This window comes from Coloeus monedula, assembly GCF_965178545.1.
Source record: "Coloeus monedula genome assembly, chromosome: 4".
NCBI lineage: Eukaryota > Metazoa > Chordata > Aves > Passeriformes > Corvidae > Coloeus > Coloeus monedula.
The window spans coordinates 24,167,628-24,194,460 of record NC_138784.1 but is presented as its reverse complement, the minus strand read 5'-3'; the positions used below and the strand labels follow the sequence as shown (position 1 = coordinate 24,194,460).

The window sequence follows — 26,833 nt, the reverse complement described above, 5'->3', positions numbered from 1 at the left end:
CTTTCTAGCTGCTCTTAAACCTGATTTGATGAACTGTATTCAGCTGGCTGGGGAAAGCGAAATAGTTGACTTGCAGAAATAATGCAAGTATTAGCTGTTCAGATCATACGCTTAGCAGGGATTCCCATCATAGGAATGTTATTGGCCAAACTTAGTTTGAATCATTAGCAGCTTCTCAAAGTGAGATTATTTTTTAAATGCTGTGTATTAACAAATAATTAAATTTCTTCACTGAGTGCCACTTAGTTGTACCTGAAATAGGGCCATAAGTGACCAGTAGTGCTGTAATTTTCTAGTGCAAAAGTCTTATCTTGCTTTTAGAAATGTATGTTCCTTTTGTTCTGTGAAAGGACAGCCCCTTTTGTCTTGTATTGCGTCCTCTGACAACCTGCTAAAGGTAACACAGTTTGGAAAGTGGTGGGAGAGTTGTGTTCCTGAACTGCTTTTAAAATATGCACTCTTTAAAGAAAGGGAAATTAACTTGTAGTCTAAATATGTTTGCTATTTATTGTTCATTCTTTTTGTCACCCTTTAGAGTAGTTTCTCTTGCACTGCAAGTAGAAAGGCCACTAGGCAAACCATTGTGGGAGGATTGTTTAATGTGAAATCATGGACAATATGTAACAGTGTCTTACTGGTGGATGTGAAACAGAAGAAAACATCTAGTAATTATCCCCTTATGTCCCTTTTCACATAGGCTCAGTCTTACAGCAAAGTCCCGAAGTGGTGATCTGAATTGCCAAGGATTCAGTGCATGTGTGTGGCTCTTTTGCATTCTCCATAGCACAGTATTTCACAAACTTCTCATGATTCATTAAAATAGGGAAATGAAATGGTATGTGGTTGAAACTGTCTATTCCAGTGTAGTAATGCATCTTTGCTAGGAACGAGGCTGAAGCCAAGAAAGAGCAGTGTGGGGATCCCTACTTTAATGATGGTTCAGGTAACTCAGATCGGAGCTGTTTCCTTGCCCAGCCAGTGCTCTAATACTTGTAAGTGTGATGCTTTAACTCTTGCCATTAATGCTCTTCTGAATCTGTGAATTCTGTTCCTACTTCAGCTGTTGCCTCCATTGTTTAGTAGAGCCCAAGCTTATCTTATTGAGCAGTTGCTGACTCCCAGGAACAATTCTGTGGCTAGTGACAGAGTAAATGTCTGGGGGGAATGGGAGATGTAATACAAATAGTTACCAAAAATTAAATTGCAAACAGGTTATGTTCTGTGCTTTCAGCAGTTGCAAAACACTGTAATTGAAAGAAAGGGACCTTACAGCAGAGGTAGCTTTTAAACCTTTCCAAACCAGATAGTGTTTGTTCCCAGGTTTATGGGAAGCACTTGATGTTTTAAGTAGAGAGTGTGTGAAGTGTCTTACAATTCAAGCCTTAAGGCTATGAAGTTGCAGGAGACTAAGGCAAACTTCTGTCCATATGATTGTATTCCAGTGAGGGTTTGGAGTAATTCTGCCCAGTTCAAAGGGAGTGCATGTCATCTTAAGTTAAATCCAGTGTTTGACTTGTTCCTCTCAAAAGAATGTCAGCTGGGAAAGATGTATGTCAACAGGGCAGTTGGTATTATTTTTTTAAGGTTGCACTACACCTTGATGTTTTGGTCCTGTCCTGTTCATGACTGTAGAAGTTGCTTTGTCTCTGTCTGTGACTGTATGGCATCTTTGTAGCAATTATGTAGTTAGTTAAATGGCAAAGAATGTCTTTTGGCCCCTGAAATAATGGAAAACAAGCAGAGTTTGACCAGACTGCTATGAACCACAATAAGGGACCATACTGGGTTAATGGGGAAGTGACTGTAGTATGTCATTTTTGGAAACAATACTAGGAAGGAGGCATTTAAACTCAAAACAAGGATGGTCTGTCTTCCTTCTGTATTCTTTGGTCGTCTTGCATATAGACTGGCATCAAAAAGAATATTGTTAACGGTATTCTCATCTGGCAGTTGCACAATAGCCATGTAAAGATAAATGCCCTTGTCCTACATATTTATCTACACCCCAAATGCAAACTACCAGGCAAACAAATTGCTTCCTAATTTGTTCCTAAAATGGCAGTGGTTTGCATTAATGGTGAATTGCTGTAAGAGCTTACTGGGCTTGCTTGCTTCCTTGACCACTTTAAGGGATTTTTAGAAATTCCCAGTGAAATGCAGCATAAACTACGAAGAGAAGTTTAGGAGTCCATGAGATAGAACTTGCTGAATCTGATTCCTCTGGTACTGTTCTTGTGGAGAAGACAAATTAATGGTTGGTTTGTGGTATTGCTTGTTTAGACGCCCTGTGGGTTCAAAGTCAGCCTCGAGAATAGCTCTAATGCCATGTTATCTTAGCTTGAGCCTCTAGTCTTTTGCTTCTAGTACGTGACGATTCTGTTCTGGAGTGCATGACAGCGAGTTTAAGATGATGATAGGAGGACTGCTGCTGCCATGCAATAGGGTAATTATCAAGTCTCTTTCAAGTTTGAGGTGCAGAGCCTTTTTGAATCTCCTCACTACTATTTGGTAGTACTTAAAATATTAAAACTTATATATGTATTTATATATACAATATATTATACTATATATATATTTAATAAAAATACATTAAACGTAGTGTTTGGTGAGATTTTAGAATAGCTGTGTTAGGCTGTTTCTCCCCTTACTGTGAAAGTTATTTTCAGCCCTGAAAATAAAAAGGTACGGATGCTCTAGAATGATCCCTTACTGGCTGAAGAATGCACCCTTGTAGTACGTGAGATAATTTGGGGTTCTCCTCCTGCAAGGAATTTGATGAACCTCTCTGTAGCTATCTTCTTTCCTTAGTTCTCTTCAGATCTATGACTGGCTGGGGATACCCCTTGAAAGATTTCTTGTGGTCTTACTTATTTCTTAGCCAAAAAGAATGCCTTTATTCTAGAATATATCTCCAAGGTGTCCTGAATGCATGCATGTACTCCAGCAGCGAGGAAGTGAGGACTGTGTTTCAGTGTAATGTGGGACACTTCAGATGGCTGGTTACTTCGGATTCCTCAGGAAATGATGAAACTGAATTTAGCTGAAGCATAGTGCCTCTGTGTCCTCTCTGATTATAGCCAAAAAAGGCAACTGGTTACATTCTGGGAGTTGCATAGGCAGGAAGCTGTGTAATGGAGGGTAGAGCACAGCTGTTGCCTTGCCAAACCTGATACAACTCTGAACACAATTGAATATGTCTTTTTTTTTTTTTTCTTTTTCCCCTCTTTCCCTCCACTCCCTTTCTTTAACCCTTTGATCACAACCTGCAGATGATACTCTGCAGTGTCATTAAATCCTAATATGTTGAATTGTTTGTCTTCTTTGTTTCCTGTGTACTCTGTCAGGCTGGCTGTTATAGGATGGCCTTGGAGCTCTCCCAACAGCTCAAGTTTTTTATGGCAGCCTCCAGATTGCTGCATCTTGTCTCTGCAACAAATCTCTTGATCATTTATCCATTAAGATCTTGTTTTCAGTAATAATATGAAAAGCCAGGGAGGAGTTGCTCTGAGAATTGCCATGGTGGTTGAGGTGGAAATGTCAGTGACCCTGTGGGGAAGGAAAGATGAGGTCAAGTGTGGAATAGCTGCTTGGCGTATCCTGTAAGGCTTAAGACAAAGATTTTAAACTCAAGCTAAAGGAAGTGATTATTTATAGAGTAATTTTCTCTTTGTTTGCTAAAGAATTTTTGACTGTGAATATACAGCTATCCATACAGTCTCTGGCACAAAGTTACATACCACTTAGAGTGATACATTTGTTGAAAAGAATTTCCCTACACGCTTACAAATGAGTGGTGTGGGCATTTGTGCCCGTCATTATTATGGCTGATGTTTTTCTGGCTTCATTCACTCTTTGCTAATGCTGGGACTCTACATCTATTGTTGCTCTCATGCATGTTTTGGGAATTGAGCTGCTTCTGTCCCACTTTCAGTATGTTTTTGTCTGCAGTGTTTGTAGTCAGACTTCACTTACTTGATTTGCCTGCTGGTTTGTAAATATGAGTTCTGTAGAAAAGTTATCCATATAGCTCCTGATTGCCTTCTAGGACATGAATACTCATATTTTCATTTCCTGTTCTTTAGGTGGTAAAGAGCTCTAGCTTCTATGCAAGTTATATATTGAGGACACTGGTATCTTTGTGAGGAAGAATTCAAGAAGTAATGTTTATGGGATTTTGTAAAGAGGCTGCTGTTACATGGTTAATGAGCCTTGACGCATGCAGTCCTTTTCTGATTGAAAGGACTTTTGAATGGCACTAATAAAATTGCTGCCTTATAAACTGGAAAATCCCTGGCGGTAGTGTTCTGGTTTTGATGAAACACTAAATCTAGGGTGCCATTTTTCGAGTATGCAGCCTAAGTCTCCCTTTTGTAGAGATGAAACTCTCTCCTCTATCTGGCCACAGTTTCGTAGAAGGATCTTAGTAGAAGGTTTTTAGCTGTAAAATTTCTTGATTTATTCTGATACTATCTTGGAGATATTTTGCTACTGAATATTATCTAGCCAAAAAAAAAGATAAAAAACTGGTGGGCTGGGTATTACTACTAAGCTGGTGATGGAAAGGAAAGTATCTAATATCAATCTTAACTGGTATCCTCAAATTACTGCTATCTTTTAGAAGCAAAGTGCATCTCATGGTCTAGGCTGGTAGCTGACATTTCTGAGAAGCTGTGGGTTTTGATTTATAGCTTATCAGAATAAGGAGATACGAAGCAAAACTGTTGATTAAACATTTATGATTTTATTTCTGAGCAAATATCTCTACCAAGTAGAGCAGTGAAGGGTTAATCTTGACATGAATGTTACTGACACAGTGTCTGATGCGATGAGGATTGGCACAAATTGTTTGGTGCTTGCTGCTTTAATGTGCTTCCTCTTTTCTGCCAAATAATGGCTTCCAAATGCTTAACGGTCGGTCGGTGTTTTGTTGTAGGTTTTGGGTTTTTTTAAAACTGCTTGCTAGTTTGTTTTTTTTCATACTCTTGGCAAGCAAAACCTTGGCCTTATTGGAAGTTTGACAACTTTAGCGGCGCTTACTAACATGAAATTAAACGAGGGAGGGGCATGCTCTGATGACCAGGGATTCAGAGGACATAGCATGTGCCTGTCTGCCTCTAGGAATTTGTAAGGCAATTTGAGACTTTAAAAATATCCTTTTTCTTTTTTCCCCCCCTCTCTTCACAGGTCCCCAGTTGTAAACCACAATGTCGCAAAGAGACGCAGATAAGTACCTTTATGTGGACAAAAACATCATTAATAACCCCCTGACTCAGGCTGACTGGGCTGCTAAGAAGCTGGTATGGGTTCCCTCAGAGAAGAATGGGTTTGAGGCAGCTAGCCTGAAGGAAGAAGTAGGAGATGAAGCCATCGTGGAACTGGCAGAGAATGGGAAGAAAGTGAAAGTAAATAAGGATGACATCCAGAAGATGAACCCCCCCAAATTCTCTAAAGTAGAAGATATGGCAGAGCTGACGTGCCTGAATGAGGCTTCTGTGCTTCACAACTTGAAGGAGAGATACTACTCAGGACTGATCTATGTAAGTAATCTTGTCTGTTGGGCTAGGAGTTCTTGATTGCACAGCGTGTGAACTTACTGTGATTGCTTTGTTCCCCAGTGTGTATGTTAACCTTTCATTGCCCCTATACATAACTCATCATGTGACTTACCTTCTTCCCTCTACTTAAAATTTGTTCACTGAACTATGCCAATCCCTCTCTAGTTAATGTTGAAGCTTTCAAGGAATGCTATGGTAAATCTGGCTTTAATGTTTTAATGTCTTTGTTCGCAGGATGTTTTGATTGCCTTTTAACTTTCTCTTAGCAAGACACAAGAGCAGTTGGATAGTGGTAAACATGGAGTCTGATCTGAACTGAACCAAATAATAATAAAAACACAGTCCTAATCCACCCAGCATCTGAAATGTGTTTTCCATGTCTGGAACTTCAGTGGGAAAGAATGCTAGTGCCAAGGTGTTTGTGTTACAAAAATTCTGGATCTCAGAGCATCTTTTAGAGAAGGAACATGTCTGCCTGCATGTACTTACAGATAGGAAATGTTCCCTTTTCTTTCCATCCCAAAATGGACAAGAGCAGAGATTCCTGCATCTTACTGCTGTGTAAATAACAGATACCATTTATGGGACCAATGAATACCATGGGACCAATGGTATACCCAATGAAGCAGGCAGCCACCACTTCACTGAATACCAAAGCCAATAAATAGGAAAAGGTGGGGAAGGAGACTTTGGAACCTTGACCTGGTTCTTCAGTTCCCTTCTGATTTTCCTCTTCATGTTGCCTATGTTTAGCAAGCAGATGTTGGTCATGCTAGCTTCTGCTTTATTAATACTCTGCAGGTATAGAATGAATTATGAAACTCAGTGGTAATGTAAAATTTGGGTGCAGTGGCTGGTTTAAAACAGGACTGGGAAGAACACAAGGGAGAAACTCATGGCTTACTAGTGCTGTGCCTGCTCTTCTGCAGTGCCATGAAGGCATGCAGATGACTCTTGGAGAAATTATCAGACAATATCTGAAGGATCAAGGCTGATACAAATTTAGTGACTCCCACAGCCTGATGTCAAAATTTGAGAGCTAGTGTGGTTGGAGGTTGATGCAATTGATTATTCTTGTAGTTAACAACTCCTTCTACTATTGATCAAAGTCTATCCTCAGACAAAAAAATCTTGGTATTCAGATGAAATAGGATATGCAAGATCCATGTGTAACATTTTTAGAATAGGTAACACTGCTAGGTTATATAACAACTGTTGAAAATAATTCAGCAGTGTCTCGAGGTCTGCTGCATGCTTGCAATGGGCTGTTTCACGTATCTTGCAAGATGCCACCTGAAATTTCAGAAATGGTCTGTGACTAATAAATTGAGTTCTTCTGATTGGATTGTAAGGTTATTTGTAAAAAATCCCCACACCCTTCACCCAAGCAAACCTTGCATAGTAGTTCTCTATTACAGAATCTTAGTCTTGCCAAAACTGTGTTCCTGTGCACTTGTGAAATGGACTGATCTCACCTGTCAGCAGTTCTCAGCAAGTCAGGAGATTAATGGGAAGGCTTAAAATACTTTCATTGGAGTGGCTGTTAGTTGATCATTAATCCGCTTGAAGAAAGGGAGTACACGCAATGCATCTCCAGCATAAATGTCTCTGGAAAGATCACAAGCATAGTTTAGTTCTGTTCTTCTCCTTTCTCTCTCATTTGGCAGCAGGGCTGTGTGTTTTTATGAGCTATTTTCTTTTTTCTTTTTTTTTTTTTTAAACTTTATTTTTCTGTCTTTCCATCCTGTAATATGAAGGGGGAAAATCTTACTGCTGGTGCAGGCAAATTTTGAGTGAGGAATGTCAAACAGTTCAAGAACTAAGAGCTTGACTCCAAACACCAGTTTGCTGTTTCCGTGTGTGGATTGGTTCTGCACTGAGTACAGACTGGCTTTCATATTAAACCTTTCTATTTGGAACCTTTTATCAAAAGATCATTTTCAGCTTTTGTGTATAATTTTTGCATACCTGAACTGCTTTCTATTCAGTGTGAAATTCAAAACTCAATCTTACATGTTGCAGTTACTTTATTGAAGTTAACTGTTACTGGAAGATAAATTTTCTGATATGCCGTGGTGCATATGGTCCTTTCAACTCCTCAGAGCTAGTTTAGCAGTTAGAAAAATAAAACTTGTTCCAGTTTGGCATGTGTGTCACTTGAAATAGTTAGAGAAAGGTAATGCCAGAATTCTATTTTGAGCTAGTAATGTCTGAGACAAAGCACAGATTTCCAAGCCAGCTATGCTTATAATAGATGAGCCTTTCAGTTGGAACCTTGCGTTCAGGGATTCATGCATATAAGTCTTTACTTGTACTTCAGTAAGATGAAGATAACTCTTGTCTTCTCTGTGGTAGGGCCAGCAGCTTCTGCTTATTAATACAACTCAACTTGCTTCCTGTATGAAACTGTCAGTGGCTCAACCAGCAGTCATGACATGGTGGTCTCACTCAGTTGCTTATTCCAGCCATGATTAGTTGCCTTCTTCACACAGCTGAGATTGTTCTACTGCATGGAAACTTCCCTTAGGTATTTCTCCTGGCAGCTAGAATGCTGGAAGAAGGTGGCAGCTTCTTCTTGCATACTTGTTTTATGTCTTCATCGCTCTAAGTGAAATTAAGTCTTCTCTTTTCTAAACTGCTGCTCTCATCCATGGGATGGCTTCAGACCTCTGCACTGTACTTACTGAAAAGCACCAGTTCTAATTTGTCATCAGTCATAGCCATGAAGAGTCACACGTACACAGACAAGAAAACTCTACATTCCTTGTGGGCTTGTGTGCACTGTGAACATACTGCTCTTGCACTGACTCCTTTTTGTCTCTTGGTCCTACTCTGCCTTCCACTGGTGTAGTGAAAGGTCAGGAAAGCATGACCCAGACTTTCATCTTTTAGTCTGTGCTATGCAAGTGCTGTCAGACTCAATGGAGAACTAAAGCTGAGGCAAAAGGAAGTGGCATTGCCAGCTTGGTTGCTGTAAACTCCTTAAACTGCTCCCTTGAAGCACTACCTGAAACCCAACCTGACTAGAATGTCTCATGGAAGCTTAGCTTCCTGGAACTTTAGAAGTCCCATGCCAAAAGGTTTTTAGCCAGCTTTCATAGTTTTCCGCTTTGGAAAGACATTTAGTATTTTCTGTAAGCTATTCAAATATTCCTCAAATATTTTTTAAAAATGAATGGGAAAAAGAAAAGAGGGGAAGAAAAAGAATTGGTCTGGAAATATATTCTGATAGTTTATACTAGGATGCGGAAAAGGAACCTGAAATATCTATGAAAAACTTGCTTCTGGGAGGACATCTGTCTGAATCTGTATCTGAATCTGCTGCATGTAAGAGTGGACTTGTTACTTAGTGTTAAGCCAGCATGTAGGAAGTTTGGGTATAAGACCACAAACTGTGTAGTAGATGCTATTTTCACCCTTCTGATCACTGCAGTCTAATCCTTACCTTTATCTAGCTAAGGAGCTAAATCTGATTAAGTACTCTCTGTGCTCCTTGTGGAGAACTCTTTACCACTCCAAAGCACTCTTTCTTTGTTGAGCAAGCGATAGAAGAGATGTTGGCAATTGAAATAAGAAGTGCCAAATGTACTGTCTTCTGATAGCAGTGCAAGTCGCTGTAGAAAGCTGCTCATCTCCAGATGTTTCAAACAGCTGTTTCTAAAGTTGACAGAGAACTATGATAGCTCTAAACCCCAGGAGCAGGGCTTGGAATGCTATTCTTAGAATATCTAGGAAATATCTAAGAAGCCTCTGTTCTTCCTATTCCCTTTGCAAGTAAAAAGTTTATTGGGCTTTTTTTTTTTTAGGTACTAAGATCTCAAAGTTTGGGTTTGTTGTTTGGTGTTTTTTTTTTTTTTTTTTTTCTTAAGAAGCTTGATATTTTCACTGGAAATGTTTGGTAGTTCCATTAGAACTGTGCAATTTAAGCCAGTGGAAACCAATTGAGAAATTGAAGTTTGCTGTCATAGATCAGTGAATTAACCATTTGATATGAATTAGAAGTAAACTTTGACATATATTGCTGACTCTTTTAGCATGGACTGCTTTAGAATTGTTTTCTATTTTGTCTGGTTCAGAACAATACTGAGCATTCTAAACATACATACTGAACATACTATGCATTGCTGACCTTACAATTTTAATCTAGTTCTAGTCATACTCACTACTTCCTAAATCATGAAAGTGTTCAGGCTTGGAGAGTCTTCAGAAGGCCATCTGATCCAGCTTCCCATCCAGAACAGGATAGCACTGCCTTAGGCATAGTCCAGCAATCTTGAAAACCTCTCAGGAGTATGCTGGTCTTATTTTTCCTTTAGTAACTATTTTGGCTTGAAGTTTCATTTCGTTTAGTGATCATTTACTAGATAAATCCATATCAAGCATGAGGCAGAACATAATAAAATGTATGCATCTAGAGCTAAGCACGTACCTTATACAATGAAATGGCACTTGACTTGAATGTAGGAACTTTGAAAGGAAGAAAAGCCAGTTCTCATGGACCGTTAATTAGCCAGGGAGCAGGCCAGTGATATCAGCATGACTAATGGGTCAGTTGATGCTCAGTGCACACTTGGAAAAGTTGAGTACTGGTCAAGGTGATAGGACTTTAGCTGTTCCTCAGATTCTGTTATTGCTTAATGGGAAGCATCCCAGATGGAAGTACTGGAAGAAGTACTTAAAACACTGTTTGGTTTGTTTGTTTTTCCAAGTAATGTACTGTTAAAATATGCAAGTATGCAACATTTTTAATTTCTGTCTTTATTTGCTGGGGTGTTTTCTTTCCAGACCTACTCAGGCCTGTTCTGCGTGGTAATCAATCCATACAAGAACCTGCCCATATACTCAGAAGAAATAGTGGAGATGTACAAAGGCAAAAAGAGACATGAAATGCCCCCTCATATCTATGCCATCACAGACACAGCCTACAGGAGTATGATGCAAGGTGAGTGCTGAGATAATGACTCTTGTTGAAATCACAAATCAAGGTTGCAGTCAAAACACTGTAGGAGAACAACAACTCACTGCTATCAAAAGACATTATTGTCCTTGCTTACAGACACTACTTGGACTAGCTTTTGTGTTCAGGTGAATAGCTTTCTCCTGCTCTAGTGGATTGAAGAACCTTACAAAAAGTCTGGTGAGAGCTAAATTTGACATAAAGAATGGGCTGGTGTGAATGCATGGGGTTCAGAGAAGCAGGCAAGGAGAACTGAGGTAGCAAATTTTCCATGTCAGTGATGAGCCTATGAATTGAGATAGCTATAGGTGGGCAGGTATGTGTATTGTTTGATAGAGGCTTTTAACAAAAGCCAGTTTAAAATCCAGTTGCACAATCTGGCTGGGGGGAACAAGCTTAGAGTAACCTATATTTTGAAGTGGGATGGTAAGTGGTAGCTTTACTGCCAAGAGTTGTTTGGTTATATTCTTACTCTGTTAATAAAACTCACTATCAGGAAATATTAAGTACATCTGTTGCCTTTTCGTGGAATGAAAGAAAGCAAGTGGATAGACCTATTTCACCCCCACATGTACAACTGAGAATCAGAGAACTGTGGATATTATCTGCTACTTTTTTATCACTTGAGGACTTTTAAATATGGAACTCTGGATGCCCTGTGCATATCCCTGGTTCTGAGAGATCTTTCACAGAGTCAGTGGTGGTGTGTGTGATGCTTGGAGAGGCTCAGGTGTGGAGCTATTTTGTGCTTTTTTTCCTGTTTGTACCTGGGTTTTATGAGGAAGCATACTTTGTAAGGTTTAAAGGGTGTAATGGATAGTTTGATTTGGCACGACTGTATGAATGTTATCCTCCTTTATTTTTTGATGCCTAGAAATGATTAAGGTGTTTGTTCCTCCTAGGTCTTGTCACTAGCCTCACATTTTTGAACAAAGGCCAGATATAATAAAATCATGCTTTAAAATTCTCATTAGTCTCAGTTTGAGTTCTGCTTTTCACCTGCCCTTGCTACCACTTGTACCTCCGAGCATAGGAAGACTATAATAATACTGGTTCCGAGTGGAAAGAAAATCTCCATCCACTGACCTATGTTAGTGGCTTCCAACAAACGTGATGTGGAGAAAGCTGAGAAAGGTTGCTAAAGCCATGCAGAGCACAGCACAGGGGTGAGCTAATGTGATGCATCAGTTAATCTATATTTATAAAAGGTTGGAGTGGGGAGGGGTGGGCATACAGACATGCTACAGTGGACTGGTGGGAGGGTGTTGGTGGCAATTTGCTGAAGATGTGGCAAGATCTTGAAGATTCTTGAAGAATATGGCCATGCTGCTGGTGTGTTAGACTGAAATGAATGCTGTACCCAGAAGATAAAAACCTGTGAACCTGGACCTCGATGGGACCTCACTTCTCTTAGAGAAAGACTGGATCTGCCATGATGGACAAGAACAGATGCTCCACCTATATTATACATGACAGAACGTTGTCCATAAGCCTCATTACACTTTTGTTTCTTTTATTACTTCCTTCTCTCCCTTGCTTGCTTCTTGTTAGCTCAAGCACTAATTTAAAAAGCTATTGATTTAACTGTACCAAAGTTACTGTTCCCTAGAAAGAAATCTTGCCTACATAGAATCAGAAACAGTTCCATTGGCAGTGTTGTAAGGAGACTGAAGAAGTCCTTTTCCCTTACAGACAATAACTTGGAAGTGCACGTGTGTGCATCTTGTCCTTCATCCCTGCCGGGTGTATCAGTGTGTGACAGAAGATACCCAAACAGCTGCAATTCTGCAGCAGGGGACAGGTGACCTTCTTTGGTCTGATGGTGGTTCAGAGCTAGTGATTAATCTATGTGGGTATTTTCTTTCTTGTTGAAAAGAGGTGATGTCTCTGTCAGACCACCACTTGGATGATGTCTAAAATTTGGAAATCCTAGGCTTGACTTGCTTTGTTGTACAAAGCTGGAGAATGGCAGCCCTGCCTCTGTTTTCCAGGCATGGGAAAGTTGCTGTGAGGTCTGCTGGAGTGTTTACCTTTCCCAGAACAATTCTAGCTATGCTGTATTCTCAGCAGTATTGATAGTCTAGAGGCTTACCCCAGCTCTTCTTTGCCTAGTTTAAGATACCTTGTTGCTGACTTTTTGGAATGTTTGTTGATACGAATATCATTCCCAGTTAGCTTTTGGACTAGCCTGGCTTGATCTGTTTAACTAGGTTTGGAAAGATTTTTCTGTGTGGCTTTACAGGTAACTGTGTGTGCTAGCAAGACCTCTAGAGATTTTTAGGGTTATTTATTGCCTTATTTCCTTGTTTCAAAGGGTAGCAGTAACATTTCCAATGTGTGCTACTGGGAGTGAGGGTGAGTAGTAGGTTGTTGCAGTGTCTCTGGTCCTCGCTAGCCTCGAGGGAAATGGAAAGCAACATTCCTATTCCACTCTCTCGGTTTTGCTCAGCGGTGGGGGAGGTTTGGTGCAGCAGCCAGTGGTATGGCAGGAATCTGTACAGAGAATAGAAGATGAAAGGGTCGGGTGCTCCACATGAGCCAGAGGCATTTAGGATTAGACTGCCTTCCCTAGGTTACTTTCAGAGCCCTGAAGACTGGGAATCCTTCATGGCCTGGAGAAGGATAGCAAGCTGATTTGACTCTGACTTCTGTCAGCACAGGGTGTAGTTATGTCTTAAGCTGACAGAGTGGAAAAGCTTTGCGTGTTAATTGATTTGGACTCGGATTTTTTTTTTTTTTGTTGGTTTTCAGTCAGCTTATGGTATTTGAATAAGCAGGCCTTTCAAAGGGGTGGTTCATCAGGAAGGGAGAGGAAGATGAGAGTTTTGTTCCAACCTCTGATAATCCAGAAACTATTTAACCCTTTTCAGGCATGTGTACTGATGCATTGTGGGTGAGCTTGGTCTTCTTTTTGTATCTTCTGGTTACTTCATTGACAGAAGTGTCATGGCACTTAGATATTCCAAGAGATTAATTTGCTTTTTGTTAATTTTCACCAGAAGTACGTTATTGACGAAATAAAATGGTGAAGGACATGTTCAGAGTAGATTGGTTGTTGTTATTGGGATTTTTCCCTCCTTTCTCAGACCCAAGACTTTGACTCTCAGAAATGAGATGAAAACATTATTTTGCTGTGTGGTACCTGGAGAGATTTCCTGTGCTTCAAGAACAGAACTCTCAAAAAAGTGTAACATTTTTGCTTTTAGAGAAAACAACCATTTGTCTTAATGTTTCTGTTCCCTGGGTAGCCTGGATGCCAGAAGCCTCAGATCTGTTTTCAGAAGAATTACACTTCTGGTGCTGATGATTGAAACACAGTGCCTGCAAGTGGAGTGGTGTCTTGAGCAAACAAATCATTATTCTAATGCAGCAGATGTATACTGAAGAGGTACATTCTTTACCTCAATTCACAGTCTCCAGGGCCTCAATTTAGAAAATCATATTTTAAAGCTGTTAAACAGCACCCGTTTGTCTATTTGGAACACACATAGAGAATTTTCTATGTCAGATGGTGATAGAAGATAGAAATTTCATTAGTATCTGGAGCATGGTGTCTGTTTTAATGCCCTGAAAAGTATCTGAAACATCAGTAATAGGTTAGGTCAGTATGGTTATTCTGGTCTACAAAGCTCAACCTGTTGAACTAAGAGATAAGCAGGAGAGGGAATAGACAGCACATAGCTAATGAATAAATTCCATCTCTCTTAGCCAGTTTTCTCCACGTTATTGGAGGCCTCCTAAAGTTTCACGTAACAAAACTCTGAAAATCATTGAGCAATGATTAAACCCTCCTTAACCTTGATGGATTAGTCTGTGAAGGAGCCTATGCAGCCAGCGCCTTGCCAGTGTTCACTTGGAAGTTAGGTAGTCTCTGGGTTTGGTGTTGAAAAGAAAAAATGCTGAAGCACAGTAACTTCATGATTTTTTACTGACCTTGTTACATTAAGGGAGGAAACACAGTGTTAGGTGTTGTAAGACAAATCACTTGCTTTGTAGATCCTCACATGCACCTTGGGACCACTTGTGATTTTCACAAGAGACAGTCCTCAGATCTGCTTCTATAGAATATAGACCTTCAAGTGTTTCGTTTGTAATTCTTAAATGTTTGCATACTTCTCTAAGTTTCCTAGCTAGCAGAACACTTCTGTTTTAACTTGCTTGCTGCCAAGTAATTTCTCAGCTTACTTCTTAGCATTGGGCTGCTATGCTGCACTGTATAATGAACTGTCCCAAAGTGCACCTTTCTTTTCTCTACAATATTCTGTGAGTGCTTCTCAACTGAGACCTGCTCAGATTATGTAGAGGCACACATGTCTCTTTCAAGTTGCATGTAAAGGTCAAGTTCTATTTCCACTAAAACCCAAAAAAACATATCCTGTGGTTTCACAAGTGTGTTTTCCAGATTTGTCCAAGTTTCTGATGCAAAGGGTGACACGAAATTTGGATACTAGTTATGGAGGATACTGGTTTTGATGCAAGTGGCAAGAAAAGATGTACATTGTTTCTAATTTTCTTAAATGTTTTACATGCTTGGAATTACTTGAGATTTCTAAATGCAGCTCTAAAAATCTGTGTCTTGAGATGTGGTTTTCAAGAGAACAGGGAGCTAAAAAAGAGTCCGGTTGCCCACTTGTTTTTTAGTAGTTACCACACCCTTTTTGCTTCATTCCTGTAAACCAGAGCAGGAGTTCTCTGGCAGTCACTTATGTAATGGTTCAGCCCCTGCTGTCAGTCTCTCTGCAGTTCACTGTTTTAGTATCATGAGCTGCCTTAGCCTTTTGCAGGCTGTATACTAGTTCTTCTTTTCTGTCAGAATTTCATAAACATTTGCATAACCTAAAATTACAGCCTGCAACTTGTTTTCTCCTATCTCCAGATTCAGTTAAGGAGTGCTAGAGAAGGGGAGATATGGGCTCTAGTCCAAAAATGTCTTGGGGGAATAAATATTTGCATTTGACCCAGTAGGTTATATTTCATTTTTCAAAATGAAACTTATTTTTCTCCTTGGGACTGTTTTCAAACTTCAGCTAATGCAGAGCTGAATCTTGGCACTGCAGTATTCCTGCCAGCTCAAGTGATTTTTCTTTTTTTCTCTCCTGGTTTTTTTTCCTAACATCTTGAAGCTCCATTGTTGAGAGCTGTCTTGGATATGCTATGTTTCTCCTTCATTTGATTTCTCTTTTCTCTTTCTTTTTGTACTTGATGATAGTTTATTAACATTTTGAAACTTCTCTATAATGTGTTCCTTAAATGACAATGCAAAAACAGGTTCTCGGGCTCTGTTCTGGTGTTCTCCTGGAGTGTTTTTGATCCTATTCAAGCCAGCATGTAGGTTAAAGCACCACAGTGAACGTATTTGATTAGGTCTGATGCCAGTGGGGTTGTTCCGTGTAGCACAGTGTGTCAGGTCCCTGGGGCTCCTCCTGCGTTAAGAGCCCTGAGGAAAGGACACGAGATGTAAAATTATGTTGATGTTGGAAGAGAAGTTCGAGGAAGCAGTAAGGAGCTGAAACTACGGTGGTGGAAGCACTTAATGCATTTAAGAGCAAATCTAGCAACTGAGCTCTGTGAGTTGGCCAGCCAGCCCGTTGCCCAGGCTGGGCTGCAGGCGTTCGGCGCGCTGGGGAGCAGTGCGGTAACGGGAGCGCGGAGGGCCGGGCTGCTCCGGCCTGCCAGACGCTCGTGGTTAGGAGGTGGGTGGTACCATGGAGCTATGGTTAAGCTTTTAGCCTTAATGAGTCAGCTATAGGCAGGGGACTGCAAGCCAAGCTTTGCCTTTCAGCTCCACTTCCTCTTAGCTGGAGAGGTGATGTCACCATTGTGTGAATGCTATATTACTTCTCCTTTTATGGAGATGAACGGGCTTGAAACGAGAGTCACTCATGCAGAGGAAGTGGGTGATAAACGCCTGGTAGGATGTTCTGTAACTGAGATGTGGAGCTTAAATTGCACATTCTCTTCTAGCCTCCTAACCTTTTTCTTCTCCCATCCCAAAACATTTAAAAACAAAATTCAAGAGTTTGGAGCCATATTAATTTATCAATTATGCCAATATATTTGACCACAGCAGTTCAGCATTCATTCAGATTTGTTGTTTTGCAGTAGTATATTTGGTTGAGTACTTTCTATGTACAAGATGTCTCTTTTGTGAAAACAAATTTTGGTTTAATTAAGTTTTTAATGTATGCTGAAGCAGTCAGCAGTCTAAAATGCAGTCTTTTATTCTTGGACTAAAGAAAGTCAAGAATAAGTTACATATTATGGGGGTTTTTACATAGTAAAATTAATCTACTGATCTTATTATACCATACTGCTGTATAGTTTAAATTTGAAGGATATTTTACTTCCTGAATTTCTGGATGTGTGAGGCTGCTGTGCCGTGTGATCACTTGAATACTATGGTGATGAGAGCTGAAGAAGAGCCTAGATAAAAAGCTTTCCTTGTCAGCTGGTTTGAAATACAGAACTGTTGCTATAATTAACTAATGAGTTGTTATTCTGGATTGTTTTTAATAAGTGACTCTGTTTAGGATTGAAAAGCAGATGCAGATTTCTTTTAATCAGGCGTTTCTTGATTGTGTTATTATAAGCAACTGAGTTTATGGTACCCAGCACATTCTCTTTTGCTGAGTAGGTTGCTTGCACAACTGACAATGAAGTAAAGGCAAGTGCTGACTGAAGTAGTGCAGTATGCCCATGTTGAATGATCATTTGAAAAAAAAAAAAAGGGGTGTGAAGGTGGCCTTTTGCCTAGAGACAACTGAATTCTGATTTGTGATAGCACAAGTCAGTATCGTATGGAGAACGAATATTGGCATTTAAAACTGTTCTTAATTTGAAGTGTATCTAAGAGTTATGCTTTGTGTGTGTTAGCTCTTTGCTCCTTTGGTCGGCTCCAGTTTCCTGTTGCTCAACACATTATTTGAGTTGTCTGTCTATACACAATTAGAAGAATTCCAGCTATCCCAATGACTGCTGCTTTGCAGTCCTGGGAAAGAATTTCCCCCGGATTGCAAACAGGAATGTTGCCTTTTATGGCAGTGTCTGCGTGCTCCCAGGGACTTGCCTGCACTCGCAGGTACGTTCCTGCTGACTTAAAGCAGAGGTGACTAAGAGAGCTGCAGTGGGCCACCAGGAAAGTGTGTTGGGGGAGGAAAGCTTCATGCCAAGAGGATTTTGAACACAGTCTGTGACTTTTCCTGCCTGACCACCTTTCAACACCTTGCTCTCTGTTAAGGTGGGGAAAAATCCTGTGCTTGCCCCTTTGGGACTCCTTAGGGTCAATACAGGGTGCTGTGGCTACCTTGCCTTACTGAAACAAGGCTGGAAAGAACTTCTCAACTAAGCATGGGAAGACTTGGCATGATTGAGAAGTGTTCAGTGCCAAGGAGCTGCTTGGTATTATTATCTGATGTTGATCATTTCTTTTTCTGTTGGGCAGTCAGTTTATCTGTCTGCTTACTGATACTCTTTTGCTAGATCAGCTCTAGAAGGGTTATGGGAAGGTGTGTGCTAGTCAAGTGTTTGGGGCTCCACTGCCTGTTTGAGAAGCTCCAACTCATAATTCCAAGATCAGGGCTGGTTACCAGGAATAAGGAGCACCTTACTTAATACTATCTTTTTAAAGGTGGTTTGGTTTTTTTTTTGTTGTTGTTTCTCTCAAATCGACTTCTTAGAAGAACCTCTGTAGTACTGAATGTGAGCATAACCTTTTCTGGACAAGTGAACTGCTTGTTTGTATTCAGGCTTTTGAAAGTCAGATGTTACTCAGAGGCATAGTCTTGTCCTTTCACATAGCTGCTTTGTGGTGCAGAATTGTACCCAGGTGTTGCACTGCTGAAGAATACATTTCCTTAGGCAATCCATAAATGAGTCATTAGTTATTCCCCTGATCCACCCTCAAAGTGCCCAGTCATGCAGAGGGCTGGCATGTGCCTGCTAAGCCCTTGACCCACTGGGAACCTTGAATGTGTGAGGCCTTTGGAGCTGGCTAACATCTACTCTTGGCCTAGCTTTTAGCAAAAGGAGTGTATATCTCATAGGCAGTGAATAAAATTCAGCACTTGAAAAAATGAATATGCAATTTAAGTAAAGCTGCAGTATCTAGTTTTGAAAGCTTAAGAATTTGCCAGGCCAAAACCGTTTGAGTGGTGGTTTTCTTCTACTTGCTTTCTTCCAGTCTTGGGGCTGATCAGCTCTTTCTTAGAACAGTATTAGCAGGGTAATGACAGGTAACATTCTGAGTTTTAACAGGAAAAAAGCAGATTATTTTCCACTCATTTTTTGTGCCCATCTACATATAATCAGTTTCCAGTAAAGAAGCTTAAGGGCAGGAGTTGCAGATACGTAGCACGTGAACCTAATGCTTCCATTATTGATTTCAGAATGTTTTAAGAAAATATGGAATCTCAAATTTGTTAGGTTTGCTAGCTTTCCTTATTCCACAAAAGTATGTGGAATATATTCCTCTCTTTATAAACTGGGTGTACAGGAGATTTTTCTTGATGAATGTGGCATTCGTGATGTTAGTACTGAAATGCTAAATGCACTTGCAGCAGCTGTGTTTAAGGGTATAGAAAGTGGTTTCAGGTACTCGAATTCTATCAGACTAGAAAACCTTCCCTAATTACAGGTCAATCTCTTTATTTGGCACAAAACAACTTGAATGGTGGCTTAATTATGTCACCTAAGTACTGTCTGGTGGGAAGAATACTGAGTGTGCTTGGTTTATGTAAGTTATGGGGAAATGGAATAGAAAGAACCAGTAGCTAAAATGTGGAGACAGTCACATAAACATACTGATGGAGGTCACCAATTACTGAAATACTTCATTAGAGAGATCCAGTGAATTGCATACTCTTATGGATGTTTGAGGCTTCCTTTCTCTCTCTTCAGAGAGTAGATGTTAGTCGAGTGCAGTGAGTGGAAAAACGAAAGTGGCGATGACTGAATGAAGTCTAACTGCTGCTGTGTTACTGAGCTTCTCAGACTGAATAACCTGGCAGTCCTCTGGTCTTGAATTAAAAACAAACAAACACCTAAAATCAAACAAAAAACCCCACAGCCTAATGGGGATTTTGAGTTTGATGGCACAGTGTGTTCTGAGAGCCCCAATGGCTCTTGTGGGCTGTCAGTCAATGACTTGCTGTGCCCATCTGTTCCATGTTTCACTGTCCCTGTGATGACTACAAGCTGCTGAGGCTGTTCTGGTGTAGGCACAGGCACTCTCCGGTCTTCCTGGTGCTCCCAGCTCATCCTGGTGGTGTGAGGGAATGGGATGCACCCTGGGTGGGGGTAGGTGGAGACAGGGTGTAGGGCAGGGATGACAGGTGAAACAGGGCAGAATCGGGGGATTGTGTGCAGGAGCTGTCACATGAAGGCATGGTGGAAGGATTGGTCAGGACCATGCATGATGAAGTGGAATCATAGGTGAAAACTGAAAGCAGGTTAAAGATGTGGGAGAAGATAGTGGTGAATAGTCTGGGTGAATTAAGTTCTGTAACTGCAAAGATATCCACAGCTGGGAATTGAACACAGGCGTTAGTATGTCTGCTGGTATGTCAACATGGAAAAGAAAAGGTTTCTGTTGTTACCAACTGCTCTGCTAATACAATAGGGCATGGTGCTTCAAACAGTCAGCTGTATAGGATGTAGGCTGCTGCTCAGTGTTTTAGCTTTTGGGTCCATTCTGTACAAAATAAGTAACAAATATTTTGTCACTGAGCCTCCAGTGTTTGTTTTGGTCTGAAAGCCTCTATTTGATGTGAATCTTTGGGATTTGTAACAGTTGCTGTCCCACTTTCCCCCTACCCCTTCCATTTTCACTGCTCTGCCGATGACTTCTGTAAGTTAGTATGGGCCCACTGTAATAGGGGCTGAAGGAACAAATAGATGCACATCACACTGCATCTGTGTTGTAAAGAAATGTTCAGTAGGAGACTTCTGCAGTGTTTGTAGAAAAATTGTAATGCAAATAATATTCTTTCTGGATGAAGAAAACTAAATTGCTATGGTGCCATTATACTTCGGCCTATGGTGTGAGGTGGTGTCTTTTGCCAGAGAAGGGGTTACCTGGCTATGTTTCTGAAGATACTTGCAGGTGTTTACTAGTGCATGGTTTTGTCTTCCGTATTGATTTCATTCTGCCAGAGAAATTTAGAGTCCTAGTCTGACTACTCTTTTAAAATTTTTTCCTAGATCGAGAGGATCAGTCCATCCTTTGCACGTGAGTATTTCCAATTGTCAGCTTGTCTGCATGTCACAGTTTGTGTTTTTACATTCTTTGTGGAAGGACTCTCTTAATTTTAAGTGCTGGTAGTGGAATTACAAAATCAGGTAATATAGGAGAGTCATGGAAAGTCCCACTACAGTTCCTCCAGTATATAATTCCTTCTGCAAAATAATTTTTGTAAAAAGTGGAGGAAGGGTGGCTTTGCAACAGCCGCTGTACTCAAACTACTAAAGAAATACAGCTTTGCCAGTTAAAAAGGCTTGGAGTGATCCTTCAGATTTGATGCAGCTGTTATGTTTAAGTCCGTGCATACTGATGAGGCTGATAGAGTAACAGATACTCTTGATACAGCAGTTTGTCTTCTAGACACAGTACAGTTGATTTGCCCTCAGCCATGCTTAAGGAATTGGTATGTTCCTTCTAGCAGTCAGGAGGCTTCCATTTGAAAGATTTACTTCATCACCTTTCACCCCAACCTCTACAGCAGCCTCCAAGTTATTCCTCAGCCACGTGACAGTCTTCGTATCCAAGTGACTAGAAGGCATAGCTCTTTATGGCCTTCCATATTGCAATCCAGCTGCAGCCCATCTTTTTTTTCCTTGCTTTTAAGGGAGGTGCTGCAATGGCCAGAATGCAGTTAGAGTGTCTGTAGCCCTTTTGGGATTAGAAATATGATAATGTCCCCATACATCTTGTTTGTGAATAACTTGCAGATTTTCTTCGCAGAGGTGAATCAGGAGCTGGTAAAACAGAGAACACCAAGAAGGTCATTCAGTATCTGGCTCATGTTGCTTCCTCGCACAAGTCCAAAAAAGACCAGGTAAGACCTAGGTTTAATGATGCTTTATTGCTCTGCTGACTTTGGACACTAAATATATACTGGCTGATGTTGGTAAAAGACATATTGCTCAGTAGAAGCTTAGATGATACCATCTATCAGGGGATTGAGGAGGTCAGTGAACAATGAAACAGTAAATCTGTCAAAAATTGCAAGTCAGGGAACACTGTCCAAAGTCATAACTCCTTTGAATTCGGTGGAGCTACAGCAGGCATGAACTCATCCACAACCCCTTGGATTCGTGGGCAAGTGCATGGGCAAGCGCTGCTACAAGTGAAGCATCACCTGTACTGATCCTTTCATGTGGATGTGTTGCTTATAACCAGTCTAGGCAACTGATCCTTAAAACTGATCCTTCTGTGGAGGAGTTGTCTCCTTTCTTCTGTACCGTTACAGATTAGGTCTGGCCATTACATGTACTGTCTCAAAACTGGAGAATACAATGATAGGCTAGTGGACGTCAGCCGAAAACTTAGAAATTGTAGGAAAACATTAAAAGGGGGGAAAACAGCCAAGTGTTAGCAGCACCTGAGAGGAGGGTGGTGATGATGGTGGGAGGACTTTAAAGATGTCTCACTTATATTTTTTTCCCCTCCCTCTCCCCCGATGGACTATTGCCGAATTCTTCAGTTGTATCCTCGTAGGTGAGCTGCACGTTTACTGCACGTTCTGCACCAGGAATGCGTTTTCTGTCCCATTGTGTGATTTTTTTGAGCAGCTTTTCACTCCACACCAATATCACTTTCTGCAGCTAAAGCAAATCCATAGACAATTCACAATTTTTTTTTTTTTTTTTTTTTTTTTGTGTGTGGTACACAGTAATCTTTTTGTAAGGATGTTCAGTTGGAGACTGTAGAGGTATCAAGAATACTTGTGTTCTGTGCTCAATACTAGTTTGCCTTTAAGGTTTTTCTTGCAGGGCTTTCCCAGATACATACCATTTTAGAAGTATTCCTCCAGGGCAATAGGACTGGACAAGGCTTTCCTAGAATCTTAAGCATACAGTGTGTGGTGTTCCTTCTAAGACCAAATGTAGTTAAGTATTTAGCCAGGGTATTTCAGGGCTGTGGGCTTGTTAGCCAGATCTGAACATGTTGGAAATTTCATTATGAGAGCCAGGTGTGTCCACTGCATCTCTGCATAAGAGTTTTCCTATAGTAGCTTAATGTGTAGGCATGTCTAATGCATATAGAGTATATAAATAAGAAGGCATTTCTGCATGCAGGCACACTGTGTGTGTGCCTGCACATAGTAGTAACTAACTTCTGGAATCCAACCGAAAAAAAACCCATTCTATGTGCCAAAATTTCAGACATTAGAAGGCTTTTTCCATGGTCTGTCAGTAGCTGTATTTAGAAACATTCTCCTTTTTTCTTTTTTTAAGTGCGGAAAATAGAATCATGGGGTTGAGTTAAGTATTCTTCCACTGCTTGTCCATGAGTAAAATTTGAACCACCAAAGCAGGACAGGCAATCTGCTTAGGAGAATAAAACAGTCCTAAGTTGGGCTGGTTGGTGATTTGCCCAGGTTTGATACTTAATTTTTTTTCCCTAAGTTTTGGTTTTTTCCAAAAAGTCCTGCAGCTCACATTTTGTGGCTAAGCTGACCTTACCAGAGGGGATTTAGAGCTGGAGCTTCTGAATGTTAATCAGCAATGAGTGCTCTCTGCAATACTTCTTTACAGAGCAAACTTGGAACCAGAGTATAAGAGTTTATGATGATGAATATGTTTAATTTTTTGAGGATCTCAGGTATACTGGTCACGGCAGATTTTTGTCTTTAGTTAGTATATGATAGTGTTGAACCTTTATGCTGCAAGACTAGGCAAAGAACTTAACCAAGGATATTATAGAAAGTAGTGGTACTTTCTTTACCATGAACTTTTGGATGTAAACCAGTGTTTTTCCAAGAATCAGGGCAGAATTGGTTTTATAAAGCCTATTCTTTAACTCCAGCTCACTGGTTTTGGAGGTAGTGGTGCATTCCACCATTCCCAGCACATTATTCTATTCAGCTAAATAAGCTTCTAGCTGCATGGTGTGACTTCCAAGCACACTAAGGCTCCTTAGGGGGTGTACTGAATCTAATTCTAGAAACTTTTTTTTTCGTTTATTGAAACTTTTATTTATGGAAGTTGAAATCCATATTTTCCCATGTTTAATCTCAGCTTCTCTACCATCTTCTTAAATCATGTAATGTTTTTTCAAGATGTGAATGTTTGCAGCTAATTGGAAATTCATGAGTAATAGTAGCTAATATTTAAATATTTGTAACAAAAGTTAGGTTACTGATGATATTTCTCCTTTCCCCATCCAGCCACTGGTGTTGGGATTTAGTTATTTGATAATCTCTCACATGACTGCAGAGAAAAATACGAAAGCAAATCCCTGAAGTGTAAAAAACAAAACAACGAACTCCAACAATCCAGACAAACAACCCAAGCGCCCTCCCCCATATTTTTTTTTAATTGCATGCTGTTAAAGGTAGATTTGATTTCTGGATGCCTTTCTCCATACTTTCTGAAGAAAAAATGGCTGGCAAAACTTCTATCTTGCTTGGAAACATTCCAAAAAGTGTATGAGATGCAAAAAATTCAGAGTACAAGGTAGATGTCAAGGACTTTATTTGAAATTGGTGTTGCTGAAATGATTTAAATTGGTGTTGTAATTTCAGAGCAGTAGAGAGAGAGCATACTGAAGAGTGTTGGGAACTGCCCAACCACAGGCTGACAGACCCAGTGGTTTTTCTGCTTCTATTTTCATCAGGAATGTTGCACATACTTCAAATGCGTGCCAAGTGTTAAACAAATTTGTTTCAGGTCAAGGAGTTGCAATTACAGGTGCCAGGAAATTGGTACCATCTTAATGATAGGAACCTTAGGATTTCTAGAAAGCTTGTGATGGACAACTTTGCAAAATTACCCATTGTATAATAAGAATGAAATATCTTCCATTAGTGAAAGGTGACCATCAAAATTTAAGGTAAAAAAATCCCCAACAAGCTCCACCCAAAAACTTTTTAAAAATTTTGAACGTAGTGGAATTGCCTTTTAAACAAAGACAGTGTGCAGTGGGGAATGGGTGCAGTAATTGCAGACACTTAGTCTTGTGTGCTGTTACTGTGGCACGCTGAGAACTTGGATTTTCCCACTGTGTCCTGGTGCTGAGGCAAGTCAGGAAAAGTCAGGTAATTTGATCAACTCTTCAGCATTTTCCTTTCCCCAGAGCTTCATATTGTGAGGCCAGGCTGGCATTCTCTATGCATATTGCTACCTTGGTGTTTAAAGGGACCTAATCACCTCTAAACTACAATTTACCAACACCTGCTTGAAATGAATGGCACTTTTTCCTGAGGTAGCAAGTAACAGTAGGGTCTATTATAGGGATTTCCATAAACCTCCAGTCTTTGTGTAGCTAAGTATGGCCTTGGTTTTACTTTTAGACAAATAATTAAAATAGATTTGATGTCAAAGCCTGATTTCTCTTCCCTCTTTGTTCCATAGTTGGTTTTAAGTGCTGTGTTGCTGTCATCTCCCACTTGAATAGTAACAAACTGCAGTTAGAAGCAGAGGCCTAGGACTTTACTGCAGGATGGGGAAGACAAATAGTGTGAGGGAGGAGCATTCCAACCTAAGTGCATGTGGCAGAACACAAGGGGAAATGAGACTACCACACAGTTTCCAGGACTGAACCCTAGTTTCAAGGTTTTTTTCCTTGGAATGCCAGATGCTGGGTCTGTTGTGAGAGAGATGAAGTCCCAGCTCAGGTTGCCTTCCCAGGGCTAAGCCCCTTGTTATACATACTTGATGGTGAATGAAGGTGTTTGCAGCAGCTGCCCCTTCTGTGTATGCGCAGTTCCACCAGGGCTGGGGGTCTTGTTTGGCCTTGCACTTGACAAGTGTGAAGTGAAGTGATTGTGGAAATCAAAAAAAAAGACTTTTAGAAGAACTGTTCATTGTACGCTTTCTCATATATCTTTCTCTTTTTTTTATTGCCTGTATTTTTAGAGACACTGTGTAAGAACTAATCTGTCTTTGAGAACAAATGGGAACAATTTTCCTTTAGAAGTAACCTTAAATAGTTTCCCCATAAATTCCAGTTCTCACAAATCAAACTTCATTTCCATCTGTTATGCACAGGCAGTCTTGAGTACTTACTGATAACTGCTAAAAAGAGAAACATTAATCTAAACTGTAATTTTGTGTCTCCAGAAGCTTTTTAGTTGATCTTGAAATATAGAGAACTCCATGCTTTTAGCACAGAGGACAAGTAATTTTTAAGAACAACCAGGAATACATCTAGAGCCTGCAGGGAAGGGTGTATATGCTGCAGTGGTCTAGTACTGGGCAGGGATGAAAGTTCTGAATTTCTTTTTCTACAGTTCCAGCGTTTTGTGCTCCTTGAGGGGAGGAGTGTGTGAATATGGCAGCAGAATGCAAGCAATTATGCAGTTGGTGGGATAGCACTAATTCTCTTTTTGGTGTGTGCCTCCTTACAAAGGAGATTTTTGCTTGTTTGTACTTTATAAGGTGTAGACTCTTAGAAAAGTGCAAGCTTTTGGTTTCGTGTTTGGTTTTTAAAAAGCATTAGACTTTTTCAGACTAACTTCTTAACCTACTAGTAGCAGTGTTCAGAGCTGTCTTTAAGTAGCAAGATAGGATTTTACCTCACTCTTCCAGCCTCTGTGGCAGTACACTTCTGCGATGAGGGCCTGGTCTTGGATGGTGGTATGGTGTTTCACTTTCTCCCTGGGAAGTCGGCGGGATTTTACAGCCAAGTGACTCTGAAGGGCTTCTGTTAACAGAAAGACAACACTGGGAGGAAGGGAACAAGGCATATTTATGAATGTTTCTGTTTAACCCAGATAACTAATGAGTCTCCTTTGAAGGTTTAAGTGATCATCTCCTAAGGTTTAATGTGGCTTCTCTACAGCAGATGCCAAACTAGTGTGAATTGAAACTGCAGCGCTGGTTTGACCCAAGGTTAATGCAGTGAACCACTACCTATTAATTTTGGATTTCTCTCTAGGGAGAACTGGAGAGACAGTTGCTCCAGGCTAATCCCATCCTGGAGGCCTTTGGAAATGCCAAGACAGTAAAAAATGACAACTCCTCAAGATTTGTGAGTATTATTATGTCATGAGTATATTCAAAAAGTGCATCAAAAGTGTATTTTACACTTCCCAGAGTATTCTGATTTTGGGATATTGCTATCAGGGATAGAATAACTGAGTGACTTCCTTTAAATTAATCT

General features: G+C 40.3%; 1 protein-coding gene across 2 annotated transcripts in view; it reads left to right on the top strand.

The window, feature by feature from the left end:
• The window catches only part of MYH9 (myosin heavy chain 9), a 70,368-nt gene that overhangs the window by 11,218 nt on the left and 32,317 nt on the right, over positions 1–26,833 (top strand). For both annotated transcript variants that reach the window (XM_082280464.1, XM_082280463.1), the window contains exons 2-6: positions 5,185–5,537; positions 10,341–10,497; positions 20,710–20,737; positions 21,470–21,563; positions 26,609–26,701. In XM_082280464.1, coding sequence (XP_082136590.1) covers positions 5,205–5,537; positions 10,341–10,497; positions 20,710–20,737; positions 21,470–21,563; positions 26,609–26,701 — 705 coding nt within the window. In that variant the 5' untranslated portion in view covers positions 5,185–5,204. The remainder of the gene's footprint in view (positions 1–5,184; positions 5,538–10,340; positions 10,498–20,709; positions 20,738–21,469; positions 21,564–26,608; positions 26,702–26,833) is intronic.